At 46.9% G+C, this 26,495-nt stretch overlaps 1 protein-coding gene across 2 annotated transcripts in view; it reads left to right on the forward strand.

Moving 5' to 3' along the window:
- COL5A1 (collagen type V alpha 1 chain) overlaps positions 1 to 26,495 on the forward strand; it is a 159,901-nt gene that overhangs the window by 53,113 nt on the left and 80,293 nt on the right. For both annotated transcript variants that reach the window (XM_030000053.2, XM_030000054.2), the window contains exons 5-9: positions 18,778 to 18,909; positions 20,732 to 20,878; positions 21,010 to 21,258; positions 25,509 to 25,661; positions 25,951 to 26,007. In XM_030000053.2, the coding sequence (XP_029855913.1) occupies positions 18,778 to 18,909; positions 20,732 to 20,878; positions 21,010 to 21,258; positions 25,509 to 25,661; positions 25,951 to 26,007 (738 nt within the window). The remainder of the gene's footprint in view (positions 1 to 18,777; positions 18,910 to 20,731; positions 20,879 to 21,009; positions 21,259 to 25,508; positions 25,662 to 25,950; positions 26,008 to 26,495) is intronic.

Raw genomic sequence — 26,495 nt, forward strand, 5'->3', positions numbered from 1 at the left:
GGCACCCAACCCCAGGCAACTGCTTGTTGAGGGGTTCCTCCTCCTGATTCTGTTAGCAAAGCATAGTGAATGCTGAGGACATGGAGGACTTAGCACTCATTAAAATCCAGGGTTAATGGCTGGTGAAGGACATGGGACCTCACCCTGGTCTGAGGAACCACAAGCTTCCCTGCCTGCTCCTGGACAGTGGTCACGATAGCAGGGATGTGCCGTGACTCCAGGGGCTACTGAAGTGGGAAATATTTTTATTATTTTGTTATTATTTTTATTATTATGGTTCAAACAGGCAGGTTTTGGAGCCTGATGGTTGCCTTACTAGGGATCCCTGCAGGCTAGCTGGTTTGGAAGAGCTTTTGCCATTGTGGAGGGCGTGGAGAAGGACGCTGAGTGGGAAGCGGGGGGAATTGTCAGTGGGGAGGGATGCTAAGCAATACCATGCAGGGCTCTCCATCGCTGCTGCCTTGGGCCATAGCACGGAGAGGGCAGGCAGGCTGTTGCCCAACTTTCTCTGGCCTGGGGTACCTCCTGCAGAGCATGGTAATCAGTTGAAACTGCTAAGGAGGAAAGCTGAGTGGTCTCTGGAAGGCAAAGCTCATCCTTCAAAACAATTTCCATCCGCCACAGGGATTGTGGGGTTTGGGGAGCAGAGTTGTGTCTCGTTGTTCCTGACATTCACCTGGCAGAGTTTTGTATTTAAATGCTGGCAGGCAGCAACCCAGGCAGGCTCGTTATACATGATGGATGCTCTTAGGTGTAGTGTCATTACTCTTTCAGCTGACAGCTTCGTTTGTAGTTTGCTTCCCCCCTTGGATAGTGGGAGGAAGAAGGCGGGGGCTCGGTTTCTTCCATGGAAACTCTGAGGTGCAGAAGGTGGATTGCTGAGCCCAGACAGGGTGATGTAATGCTGGAAACCTGCTCCTCTCCTGTGACATCATGCCAAGGTTTACAGTGGCGTTGTGGACATGAATGCCTGCAGGGCAGCAGGACAGGGCTTCAGGAGCAGAACAGGCACTGCAAAGGGACCCGGAGTGTGTTAGAAAGGCACCAAAGAGAGGAGCAAATGGACATGTTTGGGAAAGATGATTTTCCTCAGCTTGAGCATGGGGGAAAAGCCAAATACTCATGCTATTGGGGAGAAGTTTCCAGCTGAACTTTATTGGCAGCATCACTATGCAATATGGAGAAGTGATTACTGAGAGCAGAGAGCAATAGCATGCCACTGGTCCAAATCGGTGCATGTTTCCCCTTCCCTGCTAATTTGGGAACCTTGTTCTATGTGGGAGGTGATACAAGAATTAATCTTGTTTGCATAAAAGTGAATTTCTGAAACAGAAGCCTGTGGATAGGAAAAAATCCTATTCTATGTACAAAAGGCTTAATTGATTTGCATTGTTGCAGCAAACTGTTATAGGAAGTACAAGCTCGTTTGAGCCGAACTCGTGGGAGAGCCACTGCGTTGAAGAGGATGGAGAGTGCTGAGCTCTGCAACAAGCTGCTCAGGCAGAGAGGTGGGCTTGTGTCCTTGTTGACCTGGCAGTGCTCAAGCTGATGTTTCTTTGAAATTGAGGTCTTAACTGCTCTTGTCCTGCCTTTGCAGGACAGTGCTTGGAGTCTGTCACTTCTTTAAACTAGGTTTTTATGCACATAGCCTCTTGTCGCAGGGAGGACAGTAAACCCAGCATAGAAAAGACTATCCTAACTTAGAAGCCTCTTAGTTGACTTTGTGTTCAACCCATTCCCTTGTCATTTAGGTACGAACAAATGAAACACATGTTCCTTACACATGGTGAGGCCTTTTTATTTTTTTTTGAGGCAGTCTGGGCTGCTTGCCAAAGCCCAAAGGAAAATCCTAGCCCACTCCAGACATCCCCAGTGTGCAGGTGTACTACTTTGACAGAGCCGAGCAGGATTGAATGTATATGTTCACAATAAATACATCACCCTGGGGATGGGAGCTGGAAGAGGGTATTCCTAATGAGTTGTGCAGAATATTGGATGTGTATTTGTGTGTATGTGTGTTTTCTATTCCCTCCAAGAACACGGAAAAAAGTCTCTAACCGTGGGCTCATTGTTCTCCACGCACAGCCACATACTGGCTGTGGTTCAGGAGGTCAAGTCTGCTTGAACAAACAGTGCTTTGGCCACTGAAGCGAAATGTGTGGGGAGATGAGAGAATTTGTGGTGAATATTGCTTTTGTGCACTGTTCTCTGCTCTGGAATGTCTGCAAACATAGCAAGGTTTTCCTGAGGCTTTGATGCCTTGCATAAGCAAATTTATCTGCAAATTATGTTTACCCTCTTCCAGCTTGCTGCTCAGAACACCGAAATCTGAGCTGTGATGCTCAGCTACTTCTGGCTGTGCCGGTCATGCTGCATCCGTTCCTGTTCCTTAATGGGTTTTGTTCAGATAACAGCATTTCTGGGCTGAACTTCACATCTGCTCTTCAGGCCATAGGGTGTACAAACCCAGCTCCCTTTCTTGGGATGAAAAGCTTGGGTAGTGCCCAATTAGTTTTGTTATGGGAGCTACGCAGGATTTTGTGTTTAAACGCAAGACTTTTTGAATGCTGAATTTGAGATGGGAGGTGCTGCACAGAGGTTCTCTTGCAGGAATAAACCAAAACCAAATCCTCTTTCATGGACAGTTAGCAGTGTTGAAACATAATTGTAGAAATACTTCGGAGCATGGAGGCGAGAGGTGTATGAACATCGACAAAGGAGACAGTCCACTTTCCTGGAGAAAGAGGGAGAAAGGTGTATGGACAAGAGGTGTTACGCCTACAGATGCACACTACCTCAGCTATCTATTTTCGGCTTTTTCCTGAGCAGCACTAGCCAAATTTGCAGCAATGGTGGGAAACAGCAATAAGAACCTGCACAAAAGCTTCCTTCTCGGGTGGTCCCAGCAGATGTGTCCTGCTCAGTGCTCCATGGTTTGGTGATTGTTGCCAGCCAAATGCAGGAAAATTCTTTCCCAACCGAAATTTGGTGTTAAGTTAAATTCTGAGTGTGTCAGCAGATATCCCCATGGCTAAGCATGTAATCCCACTTATATCCTGAGATAACTTTGGCAGCCAGGTCTATTTTCCCCCCATTCCCTTTAATCCATAAAACCTGGATTCTGTATTTACCTCCTGGGGCAGAAAACATTCCAAGTCCTGATTAAAAGCCTCTGTGTATACAAAACCCTTGATCCTGAGCCACCTCGGTGTGGAGGGCTGAGGATAAAACCTCAAGGTGGATATTGGGGTTGTGGCAGTCGGGGGATGGAAAGCCTGTCTGTGGGGCTGAGAAAACAGCAGCTCAGCTTCCAGATTAGTTCAGCTATGAGGGGAAAAAAAAAAAAAAAGGTGTAAAAGCAAGGGGTGTGCAGTTTTTAGGTACCTTAGTACTGAGAAGAGCTCCAACTGTTGTGGGATGGGAGCAGGAAGCCCTGATGTGCTGCTAGAAGCAAAGAGCCACCCTTTGGCAACAGAAGTGAGCCCAAACCGGGGGAGGCTGAGGCTGTCCAAAATGAGCAGTGGGCTTTGGAGCTGTCTGAGGGCTTGCCTGGGGTTTTGTACTGGAGTCTGGGAAGTGTTTAAGGGAGTGAGGAGGGGAGAGGATGGGAAACGCACAGAGCAGCAGCGCGGGGCTGCCCTCGTAGCAGTGGTGCGAATTGTCTGGCGGAGCTGTGAAATGCCGTCTGCTGCGTTTGACCATCCTGGATGGTCGTGGCTAGATGTTTGCTGGAGACCTCGGGCTGGATTTCTTTTCTGCCGCCTCCTCCCTTCCTGTACCAACACCAGCTGCTCCTCAAGTCTCTCTTGCGACTGTTCACCACCTTTCCGAGACCCTCTCTTTCCCTTTGTGTCGCCCACCTCCATCGCAGCCAGGGGTGGGAACGAAGCCCAAAGCTTTCTGGGTCATTGGGACCAACACCTCCCAGGCAGACACCACGACCCTGTTTACACAGGGCCGAGTAAAAACTGAGCAACTGCCTCCACTTTGGCTCAGCGCAGCTCTAACAGCAAGTTTTCAAACGTGTAACTTAAGCCAAGACCTTCGCTTTACTACATATTTTCCACTGCGAGAGAGTCCCCCTTACAATACGCTGGCGTATCCAGCTTCGTGTGGGCGGCGCAGCCAGCAGAAGCTGATCTCGTTGCTAATTTTCCATAGATGAAAGGGAAATAAATCGACGTGAAACCGGAGCCAGGAAACGGCATCGTTCGGCGCGGAGGGGGAAGACACAAAAGAGCAATGCCGCGATGTGCTGTGCCGCAGCTTGTAATGAGGGAGAATCTGTTTTTAAACTATCCCTTATGGTTCACACATATGTCATTGAAAAATAACTTCTATAGGAAAAAGCCAGCCCTTTAGCTTGGTTATTAGCGGATTATTATTTGATTTGGATGGAGAGAGGAAACTTGGAACAGTGCGATCAGCCCTTGGTAAGGTGGTGACATCAGGAGATGAAGTTGGATGGGGGAAACGCAGCACTAAATGAAACTGTAAAGAAAATAGGGAACTTGAGTATGTGGTCAGGTCTGCAGGACCACAAGAAGAAATCTGAGGGCTGGGCAGCCTTTGGCAGCCTTGCGGGCTCTAATTTGGGTTTATGGGGAGTTTTCAGAGACTGCACGCTCCCCTCCAGGCTCTCCAAGGAAAACGCTGCAATTTCCTATGAGAAACATAGGCTGGATAAAAGGGCGCTGCCCAGAGCTGACCCTCAGTCTGCGGATGGGGGGGACACCAGCCAGGCCGTGGGGATGACCTTTGGGTGGTGACAACTGGGACCTGGAGAGTGGTGGCACTGGTGGGAGAGAGTCGGGCTGCCCTGGGCTACCTGGTGCTCAAAGAGCAGTGGAGGACGAGGGGAAATGGGGACTTGGGTTTCTTCCAGGGATTCCTAATGAATGTGGTGAGGAAAATGGGGAAAATAACTTTTTTGAGCCTGTTCTATGGAGCGCAGGATACTGAGCGTATGCTTCAGAAAGGCAGTGTTATTTGGAATACACCGGATGCAAAATGAGGGTGTTATTTCAAAATTGCTCATTGTTTAATCTTCTCTCAGCTTTATTAACTGCTAGTTAAAGGGCTGGCAGATCATGATAGACAATGACATCCATTCATTTTGTCCTATTCATTTCTCAGAGGCCTGGGCTGGGCTTTCATGTTTGTGTGTGTTGGTTGTTTTTTGGTTTTTTTTTTTTTTTAATTTCCATGCTGGACAGTGGAAGGTCAGGCTGACACTACTCTCCCTTTATGTAAATGCCTCCCACAATGTGCAGGCTATCAGTTAAAGTAGCTTTCCAGCGGCCCTGAACGTGAGTTTTGTGGGATGCTGCCTGTGGGGCTGTTGTCCCAGCAATGCTGACCTGTGCTGGTCCCCTCACCCTGGCCTCGGGGCACCACCGAAGCAATTAGCACCCTGATGGAGGGTGATGGGGTGGGTGCAAGCTGCTGCTGCTCCTCCCTTGCGCCGCAGGAGCAGCAGACAGGGTGTGCATGTGGAGGAGGGGAAATTTTTTTTTTTTTTAATCCTGCAACCACTGATGTGAAGCCAAACTTTGCCTGGTTCTGGTACCTTCCCAGATTGTCCCAGCAGCAGCTGGCATCGCTGGTTGGTGGGGTCTGAGCCGTGCTGTCACACTGGACACTTGGGATGGCCGTCAGGGAGAGCACCATCTTGTCACTGTCCCGTTATTTTATCCTTGCATGAAAATTTCTTTCCTTGACTGTCAAGAGGAGGCTCCAGTTGCAAAAGCCCATTGCCAGGTGCCTCCTGAGTTGCCCTGTTTAAGCATATCCATGGAAGCAAACTTTTTGAGCAAGCATTAAGAGATTTTTTTTTTTAATAGTCTAATTTGTTGCTTGCAAGGGTTCAGAAGCATAATTTGATGCTTCAATTAGGGAACAAAACCACGCCGTGTGAATAGACCTGAGCCAAATCAGCCCCTATTGGAAAACAATTGGAAGGAACTGCTTGAAAAACTTCTTCTGTGGAGTTATTCATACTTGTTATTTTGCGAACACTTTGGAATAGACAATTACTTAAAAGGAAAAAAGAAAATGGTGTTTAAATTCTGGATAGATATCTGATTGCTTTGGGGTTTTTGAATAATCTGTTGCTATGAAGTCACTCTCAGCTGGTGGTATTAATATTGTAAACAGATGGGAGGGGTGCATCTATTAAAGAATACCTGTGAACTCAGCAGTACAATTTTTGAGCATTTTTTAAAGCATTCCTTTCAAAGCTATCCTATAGTTGTACACTATTCCTGGCTAAGCATTTGTAATCTGGAGGGGGGAAAAAAACCAACAGCCGTATAGTGACCATGCTATGAAGGTTGTATTTGGACTAGATGTAAAGACAGTGACAACAGAGCACATGGTGATTGTGGGGCCTCTATTTTTAGGGATCAACGCTGTAATTTGTGCAGAGTATGACATAAATGCTGATTTTAAGTTGCCAAATGAAGAGTTTGAAGGCAGAAATCACAGAGTGACAAGCTGCTGTGTGGTCATATAAAAAAAAAATAACTCCAAGGGTTTGATCCTAGTGTGTTTGCTGGAGAGCCAGTAATGATTACAAGTCTGTTGTGCAGATGGATAAGCAACTGTCTTTGAGTAAAGGCTCATCCGAGGCTGCCTGGGTGGCAATGTCAGCCTGAACGTGGCTGGCATCTAATGACAGGTAGCAACAAACCCTTGGGTTCTGCCCTGTCCCGTGATGTTCCTTTGAGAGCTGCCAGGGGAGCTTGTTAGCTGAGACCTGGTGATGCTTGGTTTTCTCCTCCATTCTTCTTGGGTCTGGAAAAATTGAGAAGAGGGTGTTTTCCATGTATAGGCAGAAATGCAAGAACAACTGCTTATTTTGTGGTGCTTCAGCTCATCTTTTTCCAGTTACTGTGGGAACTGGAAATCTCAGAGATGCCTTGAGATTAGTCAGGTCCAGATTCCTTCTAATTTGTGTCTCGTGGTTGCTTAAACTTTTCTTATGGTAGGAACATTAGAGAGATGTGTTCTTGTTGTGTATGCCTATATCTGCTCAGATGTGAACTTCCTACAAAGCCTTCCCTCAGACAATGAACTTGCATGATGCCTTTCTTTTACCTAGCTGTCTGTTTCCATGACGTTCATAGGAGTTTAATTATCTTGAGCCTATTTCCTCTGTCAAAAGTGATTGAAATCAGCTATCAGATTCCAAGAGTTATTGAGATAGACAGACACACCTGTGGCTGCACAAAGAGATCACACATGGCTTGCTTTCAGGGGAAACCAGCCAAAAAAATGCATTGCTGTCCTAATGAATTCATTAGAGGAGAATGCTTCCTCATGTGTTAGTTTAAACCTTCAAATTAAATAACTCTCAGTGTGGTTTCTGGTATACACAAGAGAGATGAATGTTTAGTTGCTAGCAGTTGCAATTACAGAGGTGGCCAGAAGGTTGGGTTGTTTCTTTGGTGAAGGTGTTTCCCTCTAGCACACTTGCTATGCATGTAACAGCTCTACTCCAAATAGTTCCTCTAGATAGGATCCTGGTAGGGAGAGCCCCAGGTCTGCTCTAGCTCCTTGTGCTGGCAAAAATGCCAGAACTGGTTCTGCCTAGCTGAATGGAGGCAACATTTAACATCCCACACAAGGAGCGTGCACAGATCAGGTCTGCTAAGGACCTACACCAGGTCTGACCTTAACATCTCCCGCATTCCCTAGGAGATGGTGCAAGTGTGCCAAGTCCTTCTGCCAAGCTGGCCCTGCATGCAGAGTCTAAACCTGCTTTTCTCTTATTCCAGCTTTTCTCAGAATTGGGTTTCCTATTTTTCAGTCAAAACTGGAGAGGAGAAAAGAGAGTCAGACTATTTACCATGTTCATGGGAGTTTTGGAGCAGCCAAAGAAAACTGAGTCACTTTGGAAGGGTTCTCTGCAGCCAGGTTTTTTACCTTTTTTTTTTTTTTTTTTTTTTTCCCCTCACTCTTCCCCTGAAATAGAAGGAACACCTTTGCCTAGCCAGCAACTCAAAAATAAGCCAGCAAAGGAGTTATTTCTTCCAGTCAAGCCTGGTTAGTAGCATGGTCTAGATAGATCGCATTGCAAGGTTTCCATCCCACAGCTATGGGAACCTCGGGGACCTTTGGTGACTCGTTCCCAGCAAGCCAAGGGACGCCAGCACCTGTCCCATTTTCTGTTCTTGGGGAAGGTGTTACTGCAGGAGATCTGTAAATGGTTTTTCAAGGGAAAATTGTCAGCTGAGGATGGTCCCCGGCTGGCCAGGAGAGCCACAGCAGGCTGCTGCTTGTAGATGGATGCGGTTCTTCATCCTCCAGCCCTATGGTCCCCCTGGAGCTGGTGTCCACCAGCTGAGGGTGTGGGTTTCTTGCGCTGCTGGGGCTGAAATCAGAACATAGGCAGGTACCGTGAGTAGGTCTTGTGGTTCGGCTTTGCATCTGCTGCAGGTGGTGGAAACCCCAAAGACTATTAGGGCTTGGCTTGGGTGACTGGTGAGGGTCGGGGGGTAAGTGGCAGATGCTCAGCTGGCTTCAAGCTGGTCTGGGTCAGCCCTTCAGAGGTGGGCTTTGAGGCTGGTGGAGAGCACCGGCGTCCTCCAAAGGGCTGGGTGGGACAGGGAGCCTGCCCTCGGCTGCAGGTCGCTGCACGGAAAGATCGGTACCTCTGGCACGGGCTCCCGCGGCTGCGCCGGCCGGGTCAAGGTCCGTCCCCGTGGACGTGGCGGGCGGTCGGTGCTCCAGCGGGGAACACGTGCTCCTGCTCCGGAGGCGATGCCCAGGCGCTCTGTAAACACCCAGCAATAGCTGTGTTTGACATGTCCCAGCTTTCGCAGGAAGAGGCCGGGGATAAGGATTAAGCCCTGGCTTCGGGAAAGCTGCGAGGGATATGTACGGCTTTAGCAGGGTGTGTGCCCCAAGCCTGAAGTGGAAACTAAATCGTTAGGAAGTCAGAATCTTTCAGAAGGACCCAAATCTGGATGCTTTCCTCCTCTGTCCGTGGAGGAGCTCATGTAAGGCAGCAGTGCTTAACATCTGCATCTATAGATGTCACACTTAATACTACACACGCTTAGATACGCAGCATAGATGTGCAAAACGTATGCAAGCACTGGGGCTGCAAATTGGAGCTCAGAGAAGCATGCAAATGACATGCTGCAAAGGAAAGCATCCTCGTCACTTGTGCACCACATGAGGTAGAAGTACTCTGGAAAAGTATCATACTGAAAGACTATATGCTAATATGTCTGTACAGAGTGATAGATTTTAGGGTATGCAACCTTAAATCTGGTATTTCTGAAATTTTGGAACTCTGCAGCTTTAATTTTTTTAATTTGTGTGTGTGTACAGGCAGGTTGTTTTTAAAAGAAAAACTGCGATATCAGCTTCAGCCATGTGGTCTCACATTGACATCTATCAAGTTTATCAGCAAGTATAGGACACGCATGTATGGGCACCTGCACGCATGTATGCATGTGTGCATATATGAAACATCTATTATGGATCACCTAACATGCAGCTGCTACTTTAGAGAGAAAATATTTACTTCAATGTGATGAAATTTGAACTAGAAGTCATGCAGCTTAATAAAAACGTGTGGTTTGGATTCCTTGTTCTTCACATATGTTTCTAATCTGCTGGGGGGGTTCAGACCATCTGCCCAGAACACACAATTTAAAAAAAAAATTTTTTTAAAATGCTCATTTTGCAAATATAAAGACTGACTTTACAATAGGAAAATGAAATTTGAGAGTAATGTCCTCTCTTTATTGGGGTGGAGAGAGGTGGGGCTGTCAGGGGGTTTCTTCTTTTCTTTCTTTTTTTGCCTTTAAAAACCTGAACTATGTGCTATTATTTTTTCCCCTCTTTGCGAAATAGCTGCAGAAACCTCTCATATTATTTTTGCCTGTGTTACCACAGTGCTTGGCCAGGCTGTAGAGGAGGAAATATAAAGCAGCCTTTTGTCACACCAGTCTGTGGCCCCTTCCCTGTCTCTCCGTCCTTCCAGGCTGGGGCTGCGGAGTAGGGGAAGCTGTTCAGTCGCATCCCGCTTTCCGTGTCCGTAACTGATTGCTTTACACCCAAAAATCCTAGCAGATAGATTGTGGTTTGTTTAACAGACATAAGTGTATAAAAATAGCCAGCAGAGCTGAGTGTCTGAGCATGATGGTTGTTGACTTAAGGATATCTGTCTCTCTGGGTGTTTTTAGCAGGTCTTTGTATTTGCTTTATTTTTTAAGGCATCTTGGCTGCCTTTTCCTTTCCTGCAGTCCCTACTGCTTGGCTGCTGCTTCACCTTCCAGTCCCATCGAAAGAGTTGCGGTGTTTGTGCTCGCTCAAAAGAGGAGGAATGCAGACAAACCAACGGAGCGCTGGCCCTGTGGATGGCAGCACTTTTAAGGGGGACCTGGGTTAGCAGGGGAGCAGGGAGCTTGAAGTGGAAGGGAAAATCAAAGCTTGCAAATATCCTGTTCCGAAGGACTGCGGTGCGTAACGGTGATGCCACCACGTTTGCAGCGCGGCTGATGTAAGGCTGCCCGCACAGAGCTGTAAGGCGTGAGGATAAACAGAAGCTGAGGAGTCATTTCTCCTCTGGGTGGGTCCTGCTCCCTTGTGCAATTAGCTATGACAGTTATTAAAAGTCCTTGTCCGCTTTGCAGTGCAGTCTATGGAGCATGCAGCCGATGTCTGGTGGTTTGCAGCACCAGACATGAGTCAAGGGAAAGCTGGACGTGTCCCCTAGTACGTGCGTGGGACGGACGCTGCCTCCTGCTCTGTGCTGCCTGACCCGGGATGCTCCTGTGGGAGCCTCCCAGCCGGCATTGTAAGGACAAGAGATTCAAACCACAGTCCAGTTTCTGCTGTGTTGCCCATGCCTACCTTCAGATTTTTTTTTTTTTTTTTTTTTTTTTTTTTTTTTTTTAGCTTAAACTTTCCCATTTGCTGGAGCAAATCCCCCTTGCTACCAGCAGCCGTGCCTCTCGTGCAGCCTGGCTCTGCAGGTCCTGCCCCATCGGTGCCGCGGCTGGAGGAGGGCTGCGTGGGATGGACCTGCTGAGGGATGATGCACTGTCCCCGCAGTAGCTTTTCCAGCTCTGAAACAAAAACCCTGGAAAAACGCATTGCTATGATAGCCTTGCAGTAAATACTTTGTAGATTTGATGCTTTCTGTGCTTCTGCCAATGCCACCTGTTTTCCAAGCTGCCCCTTTCTTAAGGATTGTGGTTTTGGTTTTTTTTTTTTTTTCTCTCCACCCTGTATCCCCTAAGTTCCTGGATCTTAATTAAGTGACAGGTTGCTAATTTGCCTTATCTGGGTTTTTCCACCCATTTGGTAAATTTTCAAACAAAAACTGTCCTCCAAGGTCTAGGTATCAGCTTTTAGCTAGAAAAGACACGTCACCCCCTGGAAGCAATGCTCATTTATGTCTTACGGTGGGATCCCTGGGGTAGCAAACTGTGCGATGCACACGTAATGCTTCATCTGAGCGCTGCGGCCCCCTTCAGTCAGTTAGGGTCAAGGTTGAATAAGGTGAAGTGCAATTGCCTCAAAGCATAAAGAAGCCCTAGAGCTTTTGGGGAGCTTTAAACTGGTGATTAGATGTCTCTTCTGAAAGGATGGAGGTTTCAATTAGGCGAAGTGCCTGGGGATGAATCAGTGTTGGCAGTGAAGGGATGGGGGAGTTGCTGCAGGGAGAATGGGACCGTGTGGTCTGGGTGGCAAGTCTGGAGCTTGGCTTGGGCTCTTGCCCCATTGTTAAACATCCATTTGAGCTCGGTCAGGGTTTTTCATCTTGTCCCTTTTCTGTTCTCTTCGGGGCATTGCCAGTCACTACATGAGAAGCTCTTGGGGCAGGACACAGTGGTCAAGTGGACCAGGGTGGCAGAGGGCTGAGGAAAGGGTGACTGTAGAGATGTTACATGGGACTGGAGAGAGCAAAGAGCTCTGGGCTGTCAGGATTTGGTGAGGATTCCAGGGAAAGTGGCAGGAAGAAGTCAGCAATGATTAATGGGTTTGACAAACTAAGCCATTTGGAAAGGCAAGAAAATCTGTCACCCATCAAGGATAGGAAACTGGAATGGGTCTGTCCGTTGCCTGTAAAGTAGTTGTGTAAATAATGCATACTGCTGATGAATACTGTGTATATTGTCTTTGGGAATTAGCTCTGTGTTGTCACTTAAACAGAAAAGGACTTTGGCATAAGTTCTGGCTTTGCATTTGCTCTGGCAAGTGCAGAGGGTGCTGGGTGTTGCGCTGGCGGCTGCGGCCACTGCCGAGGGAGTGTTTACATTAGGGTAGGGCGTTATTTACATTGCGTGGTTATCAGAGCTGGGGCTGGGGGGGAAAGTAGCTGCCTGGAAATGAACCTTGTATTAGTGTCTCCTGTTCTGCTAATGACTTGAGTCCTTGACGGGTATTTGGGTATTGGCAGAGTGACAGCTTCTTCAGGAGAGCTTTCCAGAATTAGCAAAGCCATCTGGCTTTTGTTCTCTTCTTAGAGAATCGCTTGTCCTTCCCTTCCAGTAAGGAGTCCTTGCTAAACTGCTCATAATTTGTATTATGATATTACACTGACAGACCTACAGCTTGCTGTGGTCTCTGCAAGCACCTATGAAATACAGCCCCTTGCTCTAAAAAGTGTCTTTTCTAAGAAACAGCCATGGAATGGCTGACCTAAGGATCTGGCAGTTATGGATGGAGGAAGCACGACGTGGCATTGCCCAACCGTGTTTCCATCCATCGGAGCAGGGCTGGCTGTTGAGGACAGCTCAGAGCAGAGGGTAGCAGGGTTCAGGGAAGGGGAAGAGGCACAGAGGAGGGGACTGCTCTTCCCTGCCCCGCTTCTTCAAAGCCAGCGGCCGGGGCTAATGGATCCTCGCGTGATAGGAAATCGGCTTCCTCCCTGGGATTATAAAATAAAGGTTGAAAATTACTGAGGAGGTTAAATACCTTTGAGCCAAAGGGCTTGTTTTCTTCTTGTTGCTGTGGTCAGGGAAAGAGGTATGTGGGTTGTCCAAATAGTTACTGTAGTTTGTGTTCTGTAAGTTTAATATCAGAAATGCTAAGGGCTTAGCTTTGGGGTGGGATTGCAGGACTAGGCTGATGTGTCGTGAGAGCAGGGTTTCTGAGGATACCTTCTCTCCCAGATGGAGCTGCAGTGAGAAAGAGAAACTATTATCAGCCCTTAAGAGAGGTTTTTCCTTGAAGCCATATTTGGTTCTAGTGAAACTTCTATCCCTTTTTCTGCTTAATTAAACCTATTTTTTCTAAAGAGGGCTCAGAAGAGGCTCCTGAGTGCCAAAAGCCAGAGGAAGCAATTTTTGTGGTCACTGGAGCCCGAGAGGGGAAATAGGAGAGGTCTCACAGCAAAGCTGCCCTGTCCGTTCCTGCAGCCCCTCTACGCAGAACGGCGAAGCAAACATCCGCGCTGGATTTATCCAAACCACCAAGTATTTGTAGCTGACTCATGACTGCATGCAAGTCAAGCCTTTTATTTTTTTTTGAGCCAGACCTTCAACTATTGCTATCCCATTTTGTAGCGCAAAATTTTTGGAAGCACAAAGGATGCCCTTTAGGTACCAGTTGCTCTGTCTGGTGAGCTCGCTCCTGTCCGTGGCTGGCCTGCGAGAGGGCTTCAGGACACAGGGGCCGGTGGGGGTGATGAAGCTTCGTCTGACTCCCCATCGCTGCAGTTTGGCTTCTTTTCTGGAGCAGCTGTGTTTAAAACAAGGGATCTGGGATAATGCCTGTACAACAAAAGATACACCGATGCTCTGAACGGTTATCATACCTCTGACTTGGGGTCTCGCTACACTGGTAGAGCCGGGGGCATGGTGAGCTCTGGGTCACCCCTTGCTTCCCTTCTTTACTGACTTTTCCGATACCGCTCTTACTCCAACCCGTGCAGCCAAGGGGCTGCTCGGAGCCCTGGAGCAGGGCAGCTGCTGTGTCCTTAGCAGAGAGCCTCTGTCCATGGGCAAGTGCTGATGACAGGTTTTATCAAGTGGAACATCTGAGGGCTGGCAGGCTGTCTCTGAGACAGGGATTAGGTTTTTTGGAAGCTCGCTGGTGGCTGGGATCGCTAAGCTTTCACTTCATCATAGAGCTGCAGTGAACCTCTGCCACTCTTAAGCCACCCGACTGGGTTTGCATTTATGGACCAGTGAGTTTGTCATAATAAAACTCAGCAACATCCCAATTGCTTCCAATAATTTTTTAAGACTTTTTTGTGTGCATTACAATTGTACATCCTGGGCCTGTGGTTATCCAATTAAAATGTAGGAGTTTAAAAAAAGCACATCGAGCAGTATTTATTCTTATGGGTGTTAAGAGTCTCTAAGACTTCTGGGGCAATGCGTTAAAACAACAGTCCAGTTAATTATCGGTGCATTGCAGTGAGAGCCCTGAAGAATCCCAGTATTTATGGAGCTGCTGCCAATGCCAGATGAAGTCACTCTGATTATCCTCGCCAGCTGTTTGTTTTGTTGAACCACAGCGATTTCTCTAAGTTACTGAAGTTGATGTCATTGGAACTGATGTGACATTTTTGCACACATATAGAATAAGTGTTAAAAAATGCTCCAGAAGAGCTTTTCCAGTCTTGTCTGGGAGCTGGCTGGGGAGTTTAATTCAGCTGGCCCGATGGAACTTAATCCATAAAGCAAATGAGTCATCAGGCATAAATGGCTTTACCATAAATGTCAGACGGATTCTTACTGGTCCTGACAGTTAGCACTTACATCTGTTTGGTGGAGCAAATAAAAGCCTCACAATTCACAATCATTTTCATAAATGTGCTGTCCTGCCTCTTCCTCTTTTCAGGAAGCTCTAGGAATAAAGGTCAAAATGTGATTTATTCCCCTTTTTAAAAACTAGCTCTTCTGATGAAATATTGGTTATTTTCAGGCAAAAATTGACCTTTCCCCCCCACACACTTCAAATTCTTTGTCAAACCAGGAAAGCGCAAACCAAGAAAGCCTCTGCATGCTAAGAAGTACCCCGGTTACTGGAGCACTTTCTTGAGCCCTGCGTGCTCAGATGTGCCCAAGTTGTTCACATGCCAAAACAGGACTTTACCCGCCGTCTGCAGGGGTGGCTGGGGCTGGAGGATGCTGTGCTGGTGACCTCTCCTTCGAAGCAACACCAGTGCGTTCCTGACTTGCTCCCTGACTTGGATACCTCTTTACTTGAAAATAAGTTGTAACAACCTAAATGACTTGGCCGGTAAAGTCTTTAAACCACTCTCTTAGTGTAATTGTAAGTTCTCTCTCTTACAAAGGTTTCATGGAAAAACTGTAGCTGTTGTGGAGGTGTGGGGGGGAATTAATGGTATCTCCGTTATCGCTGCTCTTGCTGAAAAAAGCAGATGCTGACATAGGAAGGAGAGAGGCTTGGGTGTTTTGTGTAACCATAACAGTGAAACAAATAGACACTTGAGTGAGGAAAGGGAGCGGAGCTGGCTGCTGCCTTTGTCAGCCCGCGCTGGGGCTGGGGGCAGCTATCTCTTGGTGAAATTTATTAGCGGCAACACACTTGAGAGGACACAAAAGGCTTGCGAACCTCCCAGCATGGCTTGCTCTATTTAAAGTCGGCTTTTTAAATCAAAGAAATGGGGCTCTTGACAGCAGAGCTTTGTGCATCTTTTGTGAAGTTCAGATAGTGGGGCTTTTTATTACAGGCTAAATTAGCCCATTTTATTGTTTTGCACTGAGGGATGAGGTCAGTTGACTGGGAATCTTGCTAACAAGGTTTTACTCCTGTCTGCTTTTTACAAGTGTTAACACGGGGTATCCACCAGTGCTGTGCACTTGCTGTTAATGAAACAAAGATGAATGGTCCAGCAACCCTGTGAGCTCTCCTTCTTCCCCCACCACCGAGCTGCTCAACCCATGTCAGTGTACTTGAGCTCAGATGCTCCCTGGGGCTCTCATTCCCCCGAAATCGGGTGCGTTGGTTTTCCTTCTGATTTTGCATGCTTGCGCGCTACTGCTGGAACAACAAGAAAAGGATGAACTTTGCTCGCAGGGTGATTGATTGCGTTTGAAAAGGAAACGGGAAAATAGTAGGCATGTTGAATGACGTTCATGAAGCGTGGTGAGCTCTGAAGGAGCTGTCTGATGCAGCTCACGCTTTTTCCTGGCACCCTTCGCGTACCAAATTTATTCAGTTATGCACTGATTTTCTCAGGTTCTTGACCCAGAACTAGCTTCCCGAGGAAGCTTCCCTTGTTCATCCTCCCCCGCTCATTCAGCAGCGACTGCTGGGCCAACGCTGTCCCTTGGTGCGTTGAGCGAGGTTGGAGGTTCTGCTGTGGCCCCAAGACTTGAGCCTGTGGCTCCTGGGACTTGCAGGTGATGTCTTTCCATGTACTCAAAGGTGCTGCCAGTGCCTTGAGCCATCAGACCCAGAGGATGCTCAGCTCCTGTTGTGCTGTGGGGAAGCAGGGTGGGATGGAGCCAGGATTCCTCCCCATACGTAGCTCAGGAGCTGCCATCAACTGAGACTAAAAGCAAACTCGGCTGTAGCAAATTCTCTTCTGCTTAACCTTTTGCACTGTGTTTAGCCAACGTGCCTGTCTTTGCTTTATCTGCTCCTCGAGGAAACGCAGTTATAGTCCTGGTCACTTGTAGGATGCAGACTATCAGCTCTCCTTGAGGTGTAAATCCAACCTTATCAGGAAGAAAAAGCTTTCAGCCTGCTTTCCTTGCCTCGGAGACAAATACCAAGTCTGCTTTCGTGGCTGTTTTATTTCAGCTTATCCCAACAGTGCCGGCCACTCCCCATAACCCTATGGAAAAACTGGGGAGCTTTAACCACTAAAGTGCAAGAAGCGCATAAATGGCTTAACTCAGGTGTCAATGAGGGGCAGGGGTGGTTGAGGTCCTGTGTGCAGAAATAGCAGCTGGAAGGATCTTCTCATCATCAACTTTAAGCAAATTGCCTTGGCCAGGTTGAGCATTCCCCACTGGAGGGAGCTCCAAAGGGGCAGCCTGTTTTGTTGCTGTGAACTGCCTTTGAAGACAGGGATGATAATATATGGTGTGAGTAACCCCATAACACCCCCCCCAGCTCCTTCAAGTCTCTGCTCAGGGCTGGACGATGTCCTCTAGGTCACACCACGGCCGAGTTCACGCAGGTCACGTTATCAGGTGGTGGCCAGAGCTGGCTGGAACTGGGAAGCGTTCTACGAAACAAAAACTTGGCATTTTCTGTTTTCCCAATACTGCATCCCCATTTTTGGTGGTTATGTTGAAAAAGAAAAAGCCAGAACAGTAACGACAGAACTGCTCTATGGATTTATTAAAAAAAAAAGGGAAAGGGAAGGAAAGACTATTTCTCTTTCTCAAAATAGAAAATTGAAAACCACTTTGCAGACATTTCTGTTAATTTTGTAAAGGTTATTCACAGGAAACAATGACTAATAAGCTTAAACTAGTGCTCAATTTTAGGGTAACTCGCGTAGCATCTGAGAGGTGCCCAGATGTTACGGTGAGCTGCTGCAGAGATGGATGCGAGAATCTGGAAACGGAGGAGGGAAACCCCTCGCAGCCGGGCAGGATGCGGCCAGGTCTGCGTGGTCCTTGCAACCTTCTTTCCCGGTGGATCTCTGCCAAAAGTGTAACCGGCACTTTGTTTTTTTCTTTCCGGTGAAGTCGATGGTATGTGTTCGTGGGAGGCTGAGCTCCCCATGGACCCAGCGGCACTGGCGGCCGGACCGTGTGCAGCTTGCGTGCAGGAAGGCAGATTTGGCCCATAATTTCAAAAATATCCTTTGGTTTTCCACGGGGCTGTTCGCTGGTCTGGCCAGGCTCCGTTTGGAGCCTCTGGTTCCTATTACGTGCCCAAGTCGTCCTCCCGGTTTTGCTGTAATGCTCCTTCTTTTTCCCCTGATGCTTTAGCCATGTTTTTCTATTATTAACTAAGATACTTTAATTCGGGGGAGGTGGGAAGTCAGCTCCAATAATCCAAGTAGTAAAGTGTTGTCTTATGTAACTGTCTACTGAATAAACTGGATTTTGGCGTTATGGTTAAGCAGTGCGGTGGTTCTTTAGGAAACTAAAAAGCGATTTCCACTCTGACCTTTGGGCTTCGTTCACTATGTAGCGAGTGGTCTGTTAAGCAGCCTCACCGCCTAAATGAGCTTGCTGTGCACCTGGTTTTCAATAAGCCACTGCAAACCTCCTCCCTCTTTTCTCTTTTTCTGATTATCGAATGCATTTCTAATCTCTGTGTCTGCCACACTGTTGTGGGTGGAAAATCGAAGCGAGGCAAGATGTAGAAAGGGGGGGTGATGTCTTATAAGACCAGCTGATGCAGTGGGAGAAGCAGAGAAGTTTTGAGGCCGATAAACAGCTTTTTGGACTGGGCAGGACAACTCTGGAGCCCTGCAGAGCTGTATGGGACCGGGCAGGAAAGGAGTTCTTTTACCGTACGCAGGACACTGCTGATTTGGGGTGCGTAGAGCCCTTTTCTCTTATTTTTTACCGGACCTGCCTTGCCTAGATCTGTCAGCACTGTAGTATTGTAGGTGTGCGGGTGACCTCTCTGCAGATACGGTTATCTTTCGGGAAGATGCGTTTGGGACCGGGCGTGAAGCACAGCGGCTTCACACCTCGCGGAGCAGCCCAAGATAAGGGGCAGCTTGACCCGGCCCTGGACACGGAGGGTTTTCGCCCGGCTCGTCGCAGGCGACGTGCCCGTGTCAGGGAGACGGCCCTGCCAAGTGTTCTGCTTTTCATTTCTTGGTGGCGTTTATCCCCCCGACGCTCTGTCTTTCCTTCCCCGCAGGGTGACATCCAGCAGCTCCTGATTGTGGCGGACCCCCGAGCAGCCCACGATTACTGTGAACACTACAGCCCCGACTGCGACACCGCCATCCCCGACTCCCCCCAGTCCCAGGACCCCAACCAGGATGAATACGTAAGTCTCTTGCAGGGTTTGGGGATGCTTTTGGGGCAGCAGCATCCAGCTCCGTATTTTGCGGATGCAAGCGCGCTCGGCTTCTTCCTCCTGTTCAGCTTCCCTGCTGCTCATTTGTAAGGCCCGAGACAGAGCTTCTTTTTGGATTTGCAGCTTCTGGTCTTGGCTCTTGCCCTCAGGAGTTTCCCTTTTCTGTGCTCCTCCCTTTTCCAGAGACTGAAATGAATATTTGCTTGGAGCTCAAATACTTGCAGGAGAGACAACCTGAGCCGAGTGTGAAATACTGACCTTCCCTGGCAGGTCAAATCCTGTCCAAAACAGGCACTTGTTTCTAAATTTCAAATTTTACTGTTGAACTTGTAAAAAGATTAAGCAGTAGCACTTACTACAGAAAAAAAAAAAGCAGAATACTGCTTTTTCAGTATTCTTTGAAACAACAGGTGTTAAAGGAGAGGGAAACATTTTGCCCATGTATTTGACGTTTGAATTTCATTTTGGCAGAAATGCTCCCTGCTCATCTGTATAAGCTGCTGTGCTCAATATTTTTTCTACAAAGAGTTAGCCTCAGATTTTTTTTCTTTTAAAAAACAAAAGAAATTTTAAAAGACCGATACAGGGTACCTTTTTATTTCTGCTGCTCAATTAGAAATGTCCTGGTGTGGTTGACTTCCAGAAGAGCATCACCTGAATTTTACACATTTTTAAGAGATCTCAGGCTCAGCTCATCGCAATTGAAGTGTCTGGCATCCTCAGCCACTCCTCAGCATCTTGGCTGCTCTCTTGGTCTGATTTGCTGGTCCATGCACTCTCTTGCTTTCAGCTGGTCTCAGATCTGCAGGCTCCTGCCGAATCCCCCCTGCTGTAATGCCATCAGCTTGCTCTGGCTTAGCTTTGGGCTAGAATTAAAAACCTGCGCCTCGCAGGGCTTTGGGGAGCAGAGCGATGCTCACAGGCGAGGTACGGCCGCTCAGCCCCGGAGAAGTGTTGTAACCGCTCTGCCAGCGCTTCTGGAGAAACAATAAATAAGTAAAATAAAATAGACTTTGGTATGGTCAAAATATGTGGTAGTAGGAAAATAAAACTCTTCTTTTGCAGCCAGCAGTTCAACAACGGCTGGCTTGTCTTAGGGCTGTGTTGCTCCGTGTAAGAATAACTCTTCCACGCGCCGGCATCTGCTGCCAGTGAGAGCAATGGACTGGCGAAGAAATTTGCCATGCCCGGCTGTAACCAAATGTTTTGTTTGTATTTCATTTTGAAGAATGACTGACGCCTTGTGGAAAACACTGAAAATATCTTGTTTTCGAAGCCCTTCTGCCTGTGGGCCGCGGGTGGATGGGAAGTCACACGGATGCTATTAGTGCAGTCAGATGAGTGAAAATAGCATCCCCACTTCTCAGAGTGGCTGCGTGATTCAAGTGGTTTTTTCCCCTCTCTGAATAGGTCAGATGTGTAACCTGGGAGGTCTCAACAACCTGAGGTTAAAAAAAAAATAAATAATAATTTTTCTTTTTTTATTGCGTTATCGTGGGTGACTGAATTGCTGCAGGGTAGGTCCATCCTCTCTGATAAGGGAGAAGGTGCCACAGGACCGAGAGATGATTTGGAACCTTCTCAAATCACAGCCATTGCCAAAGCAGCCCAAAGCCAGGCCCTTGGTGAAGGTTTCACAGAAGCTGATGAACGAGAGGAAGGGAGAGATTTCACTTCGTGGATCTGCATCAACAACGTGGCCCCCTTGACCTGAAATAATGTCTAAAAGAGCTGGCACGAGCATGCTTGGGTGCTGCCAGCTTATTTTCTGCTTCTTATCTTCTCTTTGCAGTACACCGATGGGGAGGGAGAAGGTGACACCTACTACTATGAGTACCCCTACTATGAAGATGTTGATGAAGCTGTAAAGCCAGAAGCACCCACTACCAAACCTGGCACTCCTCAAGTGGCTGCTGGAGAGAGACCTGAAACCAAGCAGGTACTCACGTGGGGTCCTGGAAAATACGCGGTGATAAATGGATAAATGGCACCTTTATAGAAGGGGAGGTAGAGGACGATGCAGAATTTTCTTTTTGTTTCTCTGATTCTGTTTTTTTATTTCTGCAATAGGACTATCCTGCCCCTACGCCATTACCTGATGGAGGGAACCCTGGCAAGCAGACGAACGAGGGTGCTACAGTGGATGACCCCCTCGTGGATGAGTATAACTACGAAACCATTAACGAGGAGTACTTCACGCCTCTCCCCTATGAAGATGTCAACTACAACGAAGAAGTAGACCCCCAGGGCGGACTCACTGAAAACGCCGTGGAAGCTGAACTCCCCACGAGTACCGTCGTCACCTACAATGAGACCGATGTAATTTTGATGACTGTTTTTTCCTTTCACTTTGTTTTTTATTAATTCTGGTATTTCGTAGCCCTGAGAGCAAAGGAGATGTGATCATCCATATGGTAAATCTGTAAGTGGTTTGGGCAGCTGTTGGAAGAGGAAGTTTCTTGTAAAATATTTTCACTCCAGATATTTCAGGGTGTGGAACACAGATACTTAGAATTTGGTTAAGGATTATTCCCCTGGAAAAATCTGTTCATACTGACATCTGCATTTCCCTGTGCAAAGTGCTTGCCTGACAAAAAGAAAAATGAGGGTTGGTGTTAAAATCCAAGTAAAAGCATTTTATTTCAAAGCTATTAATATAAATCCTTAAAATGTTGATTTGATGGAGAACATCAATATTTTTCATTTTGTCATTCCCACTGAATAGCATCTTTATGTTTTTCAGATTGTAATTTTTTAAAAAACATTTCAACACTGGGACAAACCCTTGATTTCAAACCAGTGCGTTCACCCAGAGGGAGCCCCTCCGTTTTGTGCACAGATCTGCTCAAAGATGAGATCAGTCCAGATCCTACAGCTGACGTTTCTGTTGGAGCGATTACATTTTTAGTTACCCACACTTTAATATGCTTCAACTGAAATGTGTTGCACTTGAGACTCTTCTATTCTTAAGACTTGCCTAGTTCTTGCCTTTTATATTGGTGCTCAAATAGATGAGACTGAGATAAATTGTCATGCAGCTGCGTGCTGTATAGCTCACTATGCGAGGAAATAACCATGCTAGATGAGGCAAATTCTTAGTTATCTGGGAGTATCAGTAAGGGGAGTCGATAGTGGGATAACGTTTCCTGGGAGGTAGGATGGGACTTGGGAGCGTTTTGTGGTTCCTCCTCAAATGGAGAAGAATTACTTAGTTATGGGAGGCTTTCTGGGAGGTGCTGGAGGGTGGCAAAAGAGACAGCAAAAGTTGGCCAACATAGTTGGAGTTGGACCTGGAAGCTTGAATGAAAAGGTGTCGGGGAAAGCGTCCAAGCAAAGAGCCGAGCAGCTGGAGCGAGGCAGGAGGGGAGCCAGCCGCCCCGAGGGCTGGTGGCGTGGCGGGGCTTGAGTCCAGCCAACCGGGGATAAAAAATGCGGTGGAGGAGGAGGTTGAGCAGCCCAAAATGATACACAGAGAGAAACAGAAAAGGCTCCAGCGTATCGAGGAAGCGAGCGCCAACCTGAGGGAACCCAAGGGTGGGAAACTTTTCTGTTTCCTGACAAAGAGCCAGAAATCTTTGGCCAAGCTTGAACTTTCTAATAGAGAGGAATTAAAGATTGGATAGTATGACCTTAAAAAAAAAATTGGGAGAGGAAATAAGAGGCTCCAGGGCCGCTTTAGTTGTTAGGAAAAGGAAATGGAAGAGGAGGAAAGTTCAGGTAGGGAAACGTGGCGAAGTTTTCCTATGTGAAAGCTCAGCCTGCTCCCAGCAAAGCATCTCGTGGGGAGAAAGTGCAAATTGTCCACCTCCAGCAGCTCCAAAAGAGACGGCGTTTAGATGGGGAGGGCTGTAGGACTGCTCCTGGGGTGGGAGGTTGCTCTGGTGAATCTTTTAGCTGATGAGCAAAGCAAAGGACACGACTTGCCTGGCTGAAGGAGATTCCCGTGCACTGAGGCGAGGGCTAACGCAGTGTGACATAGGGAAGACTCCTTAAAAAGTGAAAGCCTGAGGGACAAATACCCAAGAGGATATGGATTTCAGGTTTACACCTCGGAGCGGGAGCTAAGGGCCCTGCCTGCAGCTACAAACTCCTGGGGAAACAGAATCCTTTAATCCACCAGCAGACTAAACTGCTTTACAAGCAATATGGAAGTGAGGATCAGGAGCTCGTGTGTGTAATTGTCTGCCTAATACCTGTTATTAGAAACAGGGTTCAGTGCGAGATACAGCCTGCTAAAGTGGTTGGAGAAGTTTATTTGCTCCTAAAAAAAAAAAAAAAAAAAAAAAAAATCTGAGTTCTTTGGCTAGTTTAGGGAACAAAATAGTGCTCGTGGACATGAGTAAGCGTGGCGTAATTTCAAGCAGCCCCAGGTTTCTGTCTGCAGCTGGAGCCCCCGTGCCGCTGCGCTGGGATGGAGGTGAGCTGGGACCCCGCGCGTCCCCCCGAGCTGCCGGCGGTGCCAGCCCCGGCACTGCTCGCTGTAGGTCCTGGGATCAAACGGGATAACGTTGGTCTGATGCAGAAGGGTCGTTTTTAGCATCCATTCACAGACCTGCTGCAAGACTGGGACGCGTCTGTCGCTGTTGGAGTTCATGTGTCTGTGTTTTGGGAAGACTGTAATTCCTACAACGGGAATTAAAAGGGGATTTGGTTTTACACAAGTGTAACTTTGTGGAGCCTGTGCGAGAGGTTGTGGAGGCAGGCGTAGTCACTGAACTCTCCTGGGCTTGGGTTTCATTATGGCTAATAACTCCATGATAAATGCCAGTGAAGCAATTCTGAGATTTAGTAGGCAGCAATACTCCCATGAACAAGAGGAGCTAGGGAAAGATATATTTTGTTCATTGCCTGCTATTAATCAGGCAGTTTGCTTTACTTGTCCAGATGCATATACCAGGGCTTCATATCTGCATCGCTCTCTCTAAAGAGAAGACTAAAAGGTGATTTAAATGAAGCTGCTATCACAGTTTTTTTCACAGTTTTTTTGGACCTGCTCTTTTCTTTGTGGACTGTTTTCTGATTCAGGCTGTCTAACAGAATTAAGGAGATTATTTTTAGGCTTTTGTTTTGGTTTTTCTCCAATGCACCTGCAAATCTCGGCATGGAGAACTTTCCTCCTTCTCTGCCCAGTTATTCAAAATATCGTATCTTTCCATGCAAATTGACTTAGGGACCTTAATCAAAATATTAAACCAGACATTTTTTACATTCATTTCAAGAAATGTAATTCAGAAAAGCTTGCTGTGTTATCCTCAAAAGCTTTATAGCAAGATAAACGGGTTTTAAGGTTTTAAAGTGCAAACCTAGATAAAAAATTTCAAACAGGATAAAAGGTGTGTGTGATAGTGCTAGATCCATTTGAACGGTACAAAGGAAAAATAATGCTGACTTTGCCACGTTTTCTGATTGAGTAATTGCCAAACTATAATTTCTGCAAAGACCAGTTGGTATTTGCAGAGGTAAAGGAAGATGGGGTGGCAGAGTGATGATTGCCTTAGCACTAGGATTATTCTTACTTTAAAACCTCTTGCGTTTATATACAGATGCTCATGCTTGTTGGTTCTGAGCAGTTTTGGCACAGAAGCAAGGTCAGCAAGTGGTGGTGACATTTAAGTGATTTTTTGAATTCATAATAGCAAGGAGATAATTTCTCTGGGAAGCAGTGGAAATAATTCAATTTATGGACTATTTTGGTCATTACCTGGATGGGAAAGAAACAACAACAAAAAATAATATTATCAGCACATGTTCTTCTTTACTGTGCTGTTTAGACTAAAGGATGCCAAGAGGCAGTTGCCTGCCAGGCTGCAGAAAGCACAGGGGTATGGAGAGAAGCAAGGCGATTCTGATACTTGTCTAGATGTCCTTGCTTGTGGTCCCTAGTGTCTGATGCTGTAAGGATTCAGGGATTAGTGCATCAGATTTCTGCTTCTGCTCCTTGGACAAGCACAATTACAACTTGGATCCCAGACTAAATAAACAGGAGGTTTTTGTAGAAGCAAACTTGAATTTTTCCACGTTTCCTGCTGTAATCGGATACTCACGATGACACATTGTGGTTTTGATGTGCAGTTTAAATATGTGACTGGATGTGTGACTTTTTATGCTTAATAATCCAGTGTCTCCAATACTGAGGCTGAGAGAGATGAGTAGGGCTTGGAGTTTGAAACTCCCATTCCCTGTTTCTTTAGGCCTGTAGTGTTTGCAGTACGCTCCTGATGTGAGCTGTTGCTTTGTGCTCTGTTTTGTTTCCCTCGCTCAAACTTTGACGATCGCAGTGTTATTTCAGGGGTCGATGGGGAAAGGCAGGGTGTAAGCTTTGACATAAAGATCCTCCCATCCTTTTTGCCTGCCATTGGAAAAGACCTTTGGAGGTCACTGGTGACCTTAAAACTCCAGAATTTAACTTTTCTTGTGCTTTTTATTTGTAACTATTGTTACAAAGCATCCTCACTTTGCAAAAAAATCAGTCTTCCCCTTATATTTCCAGTGTGTGCAGCCTAGAAAGATTTGCAGCCTAGAGATAGAGAGATTTGCAGCCTGATATATTGCTGCTCTTTTGTTTCCAGGCTACTCAAGGAGGAGAGGATCTGGATAAAGACTTCACCGAGGAAACAATAAAAGAATATGATGGGAATTATTATGATAACTATTATGACCGGACAGTTTCTCCCGATATTGGCCCCGGCATGCCTGCTAACCAGGACACCATCTACGAAGGGGTAAGAGAGTTAATTTTCCATTGAGGGTAAGCCTAGTTCAAAATGTTTGTCTTCCCATAATTTATAGCATAAAGATTAGCAACACAAAAACCAGTGAGACCATCTCGTTTGGATGCATGTGTTTTGCACGAGGCGAGGAGGAGGTGCCCTGTTTCTTTTCTATACGAACATCAGCAGTGCTTTGGTTGCAGAAGTGGTCCCAGGATCTCCAGTTCCTGCTCGGAGTGGTGATGTTGATGCTGATGTCCTCTTTGACTGTCTGGCTTTGTGTTTCCCTTGTGTGCTACAGATCGGTGGCCCACGGGGAGAGAAAGGACAGAAGGGAGAGCCTGCGATTATTGAACCGGTAAGGACCATCTGGTTTTTTGGTCGTGGTTTTTTTTGTGTTTTTTTTTCCAAAGGAATAAGGTACAAGGGGTATGTTTGGTATGGCTTGGTGCTCTCAGTGGTGCAGCTGGGAGGAAAATTTCCCATGAAAGAATTACTTGGTTCATTTAAAAACTTTTAATACAAAATACTGTAATTATTATTTTTTTTAAACTTCAAGAAGCAACCTAAATTATGAAGGAAGTGCAAAATTTCCCATGAAATCTCTCATTTACCAAAGTAAAACCTAGGCCTTTCAGAACTGAAGCATTAGGCAGAGGGCACGTCTCACCTCCGCAGAGGTTTGGAAGTGCCCCCCGCTCGGCAGCGAACCCGCTCCCCCGAGCACCCGCAGCCGGTGGCCAGGTCATATCCTGACCTGAACTTGCAGCTTGGGGCCAGCTTTAATTGTGCAACTAATGGGTTCATCTCCATGGAAATAAAAGGGTTCTCCCTCCACACAGCTGC

This window comes from Aquila chrysaetos, chromosome 24 (genome assembly GCF_900496995.4).
Source record: "Aquila chrysaetos chrysaetos chromosome 24, bAquChr1.4, whole genome shotgun sequence".
Lineage (NCBI taxonomy): Eukaryota > Metazoa > Chordata > Aves > Accipitriformes > Accipitridae > Aquila > Aquila chrysaetos.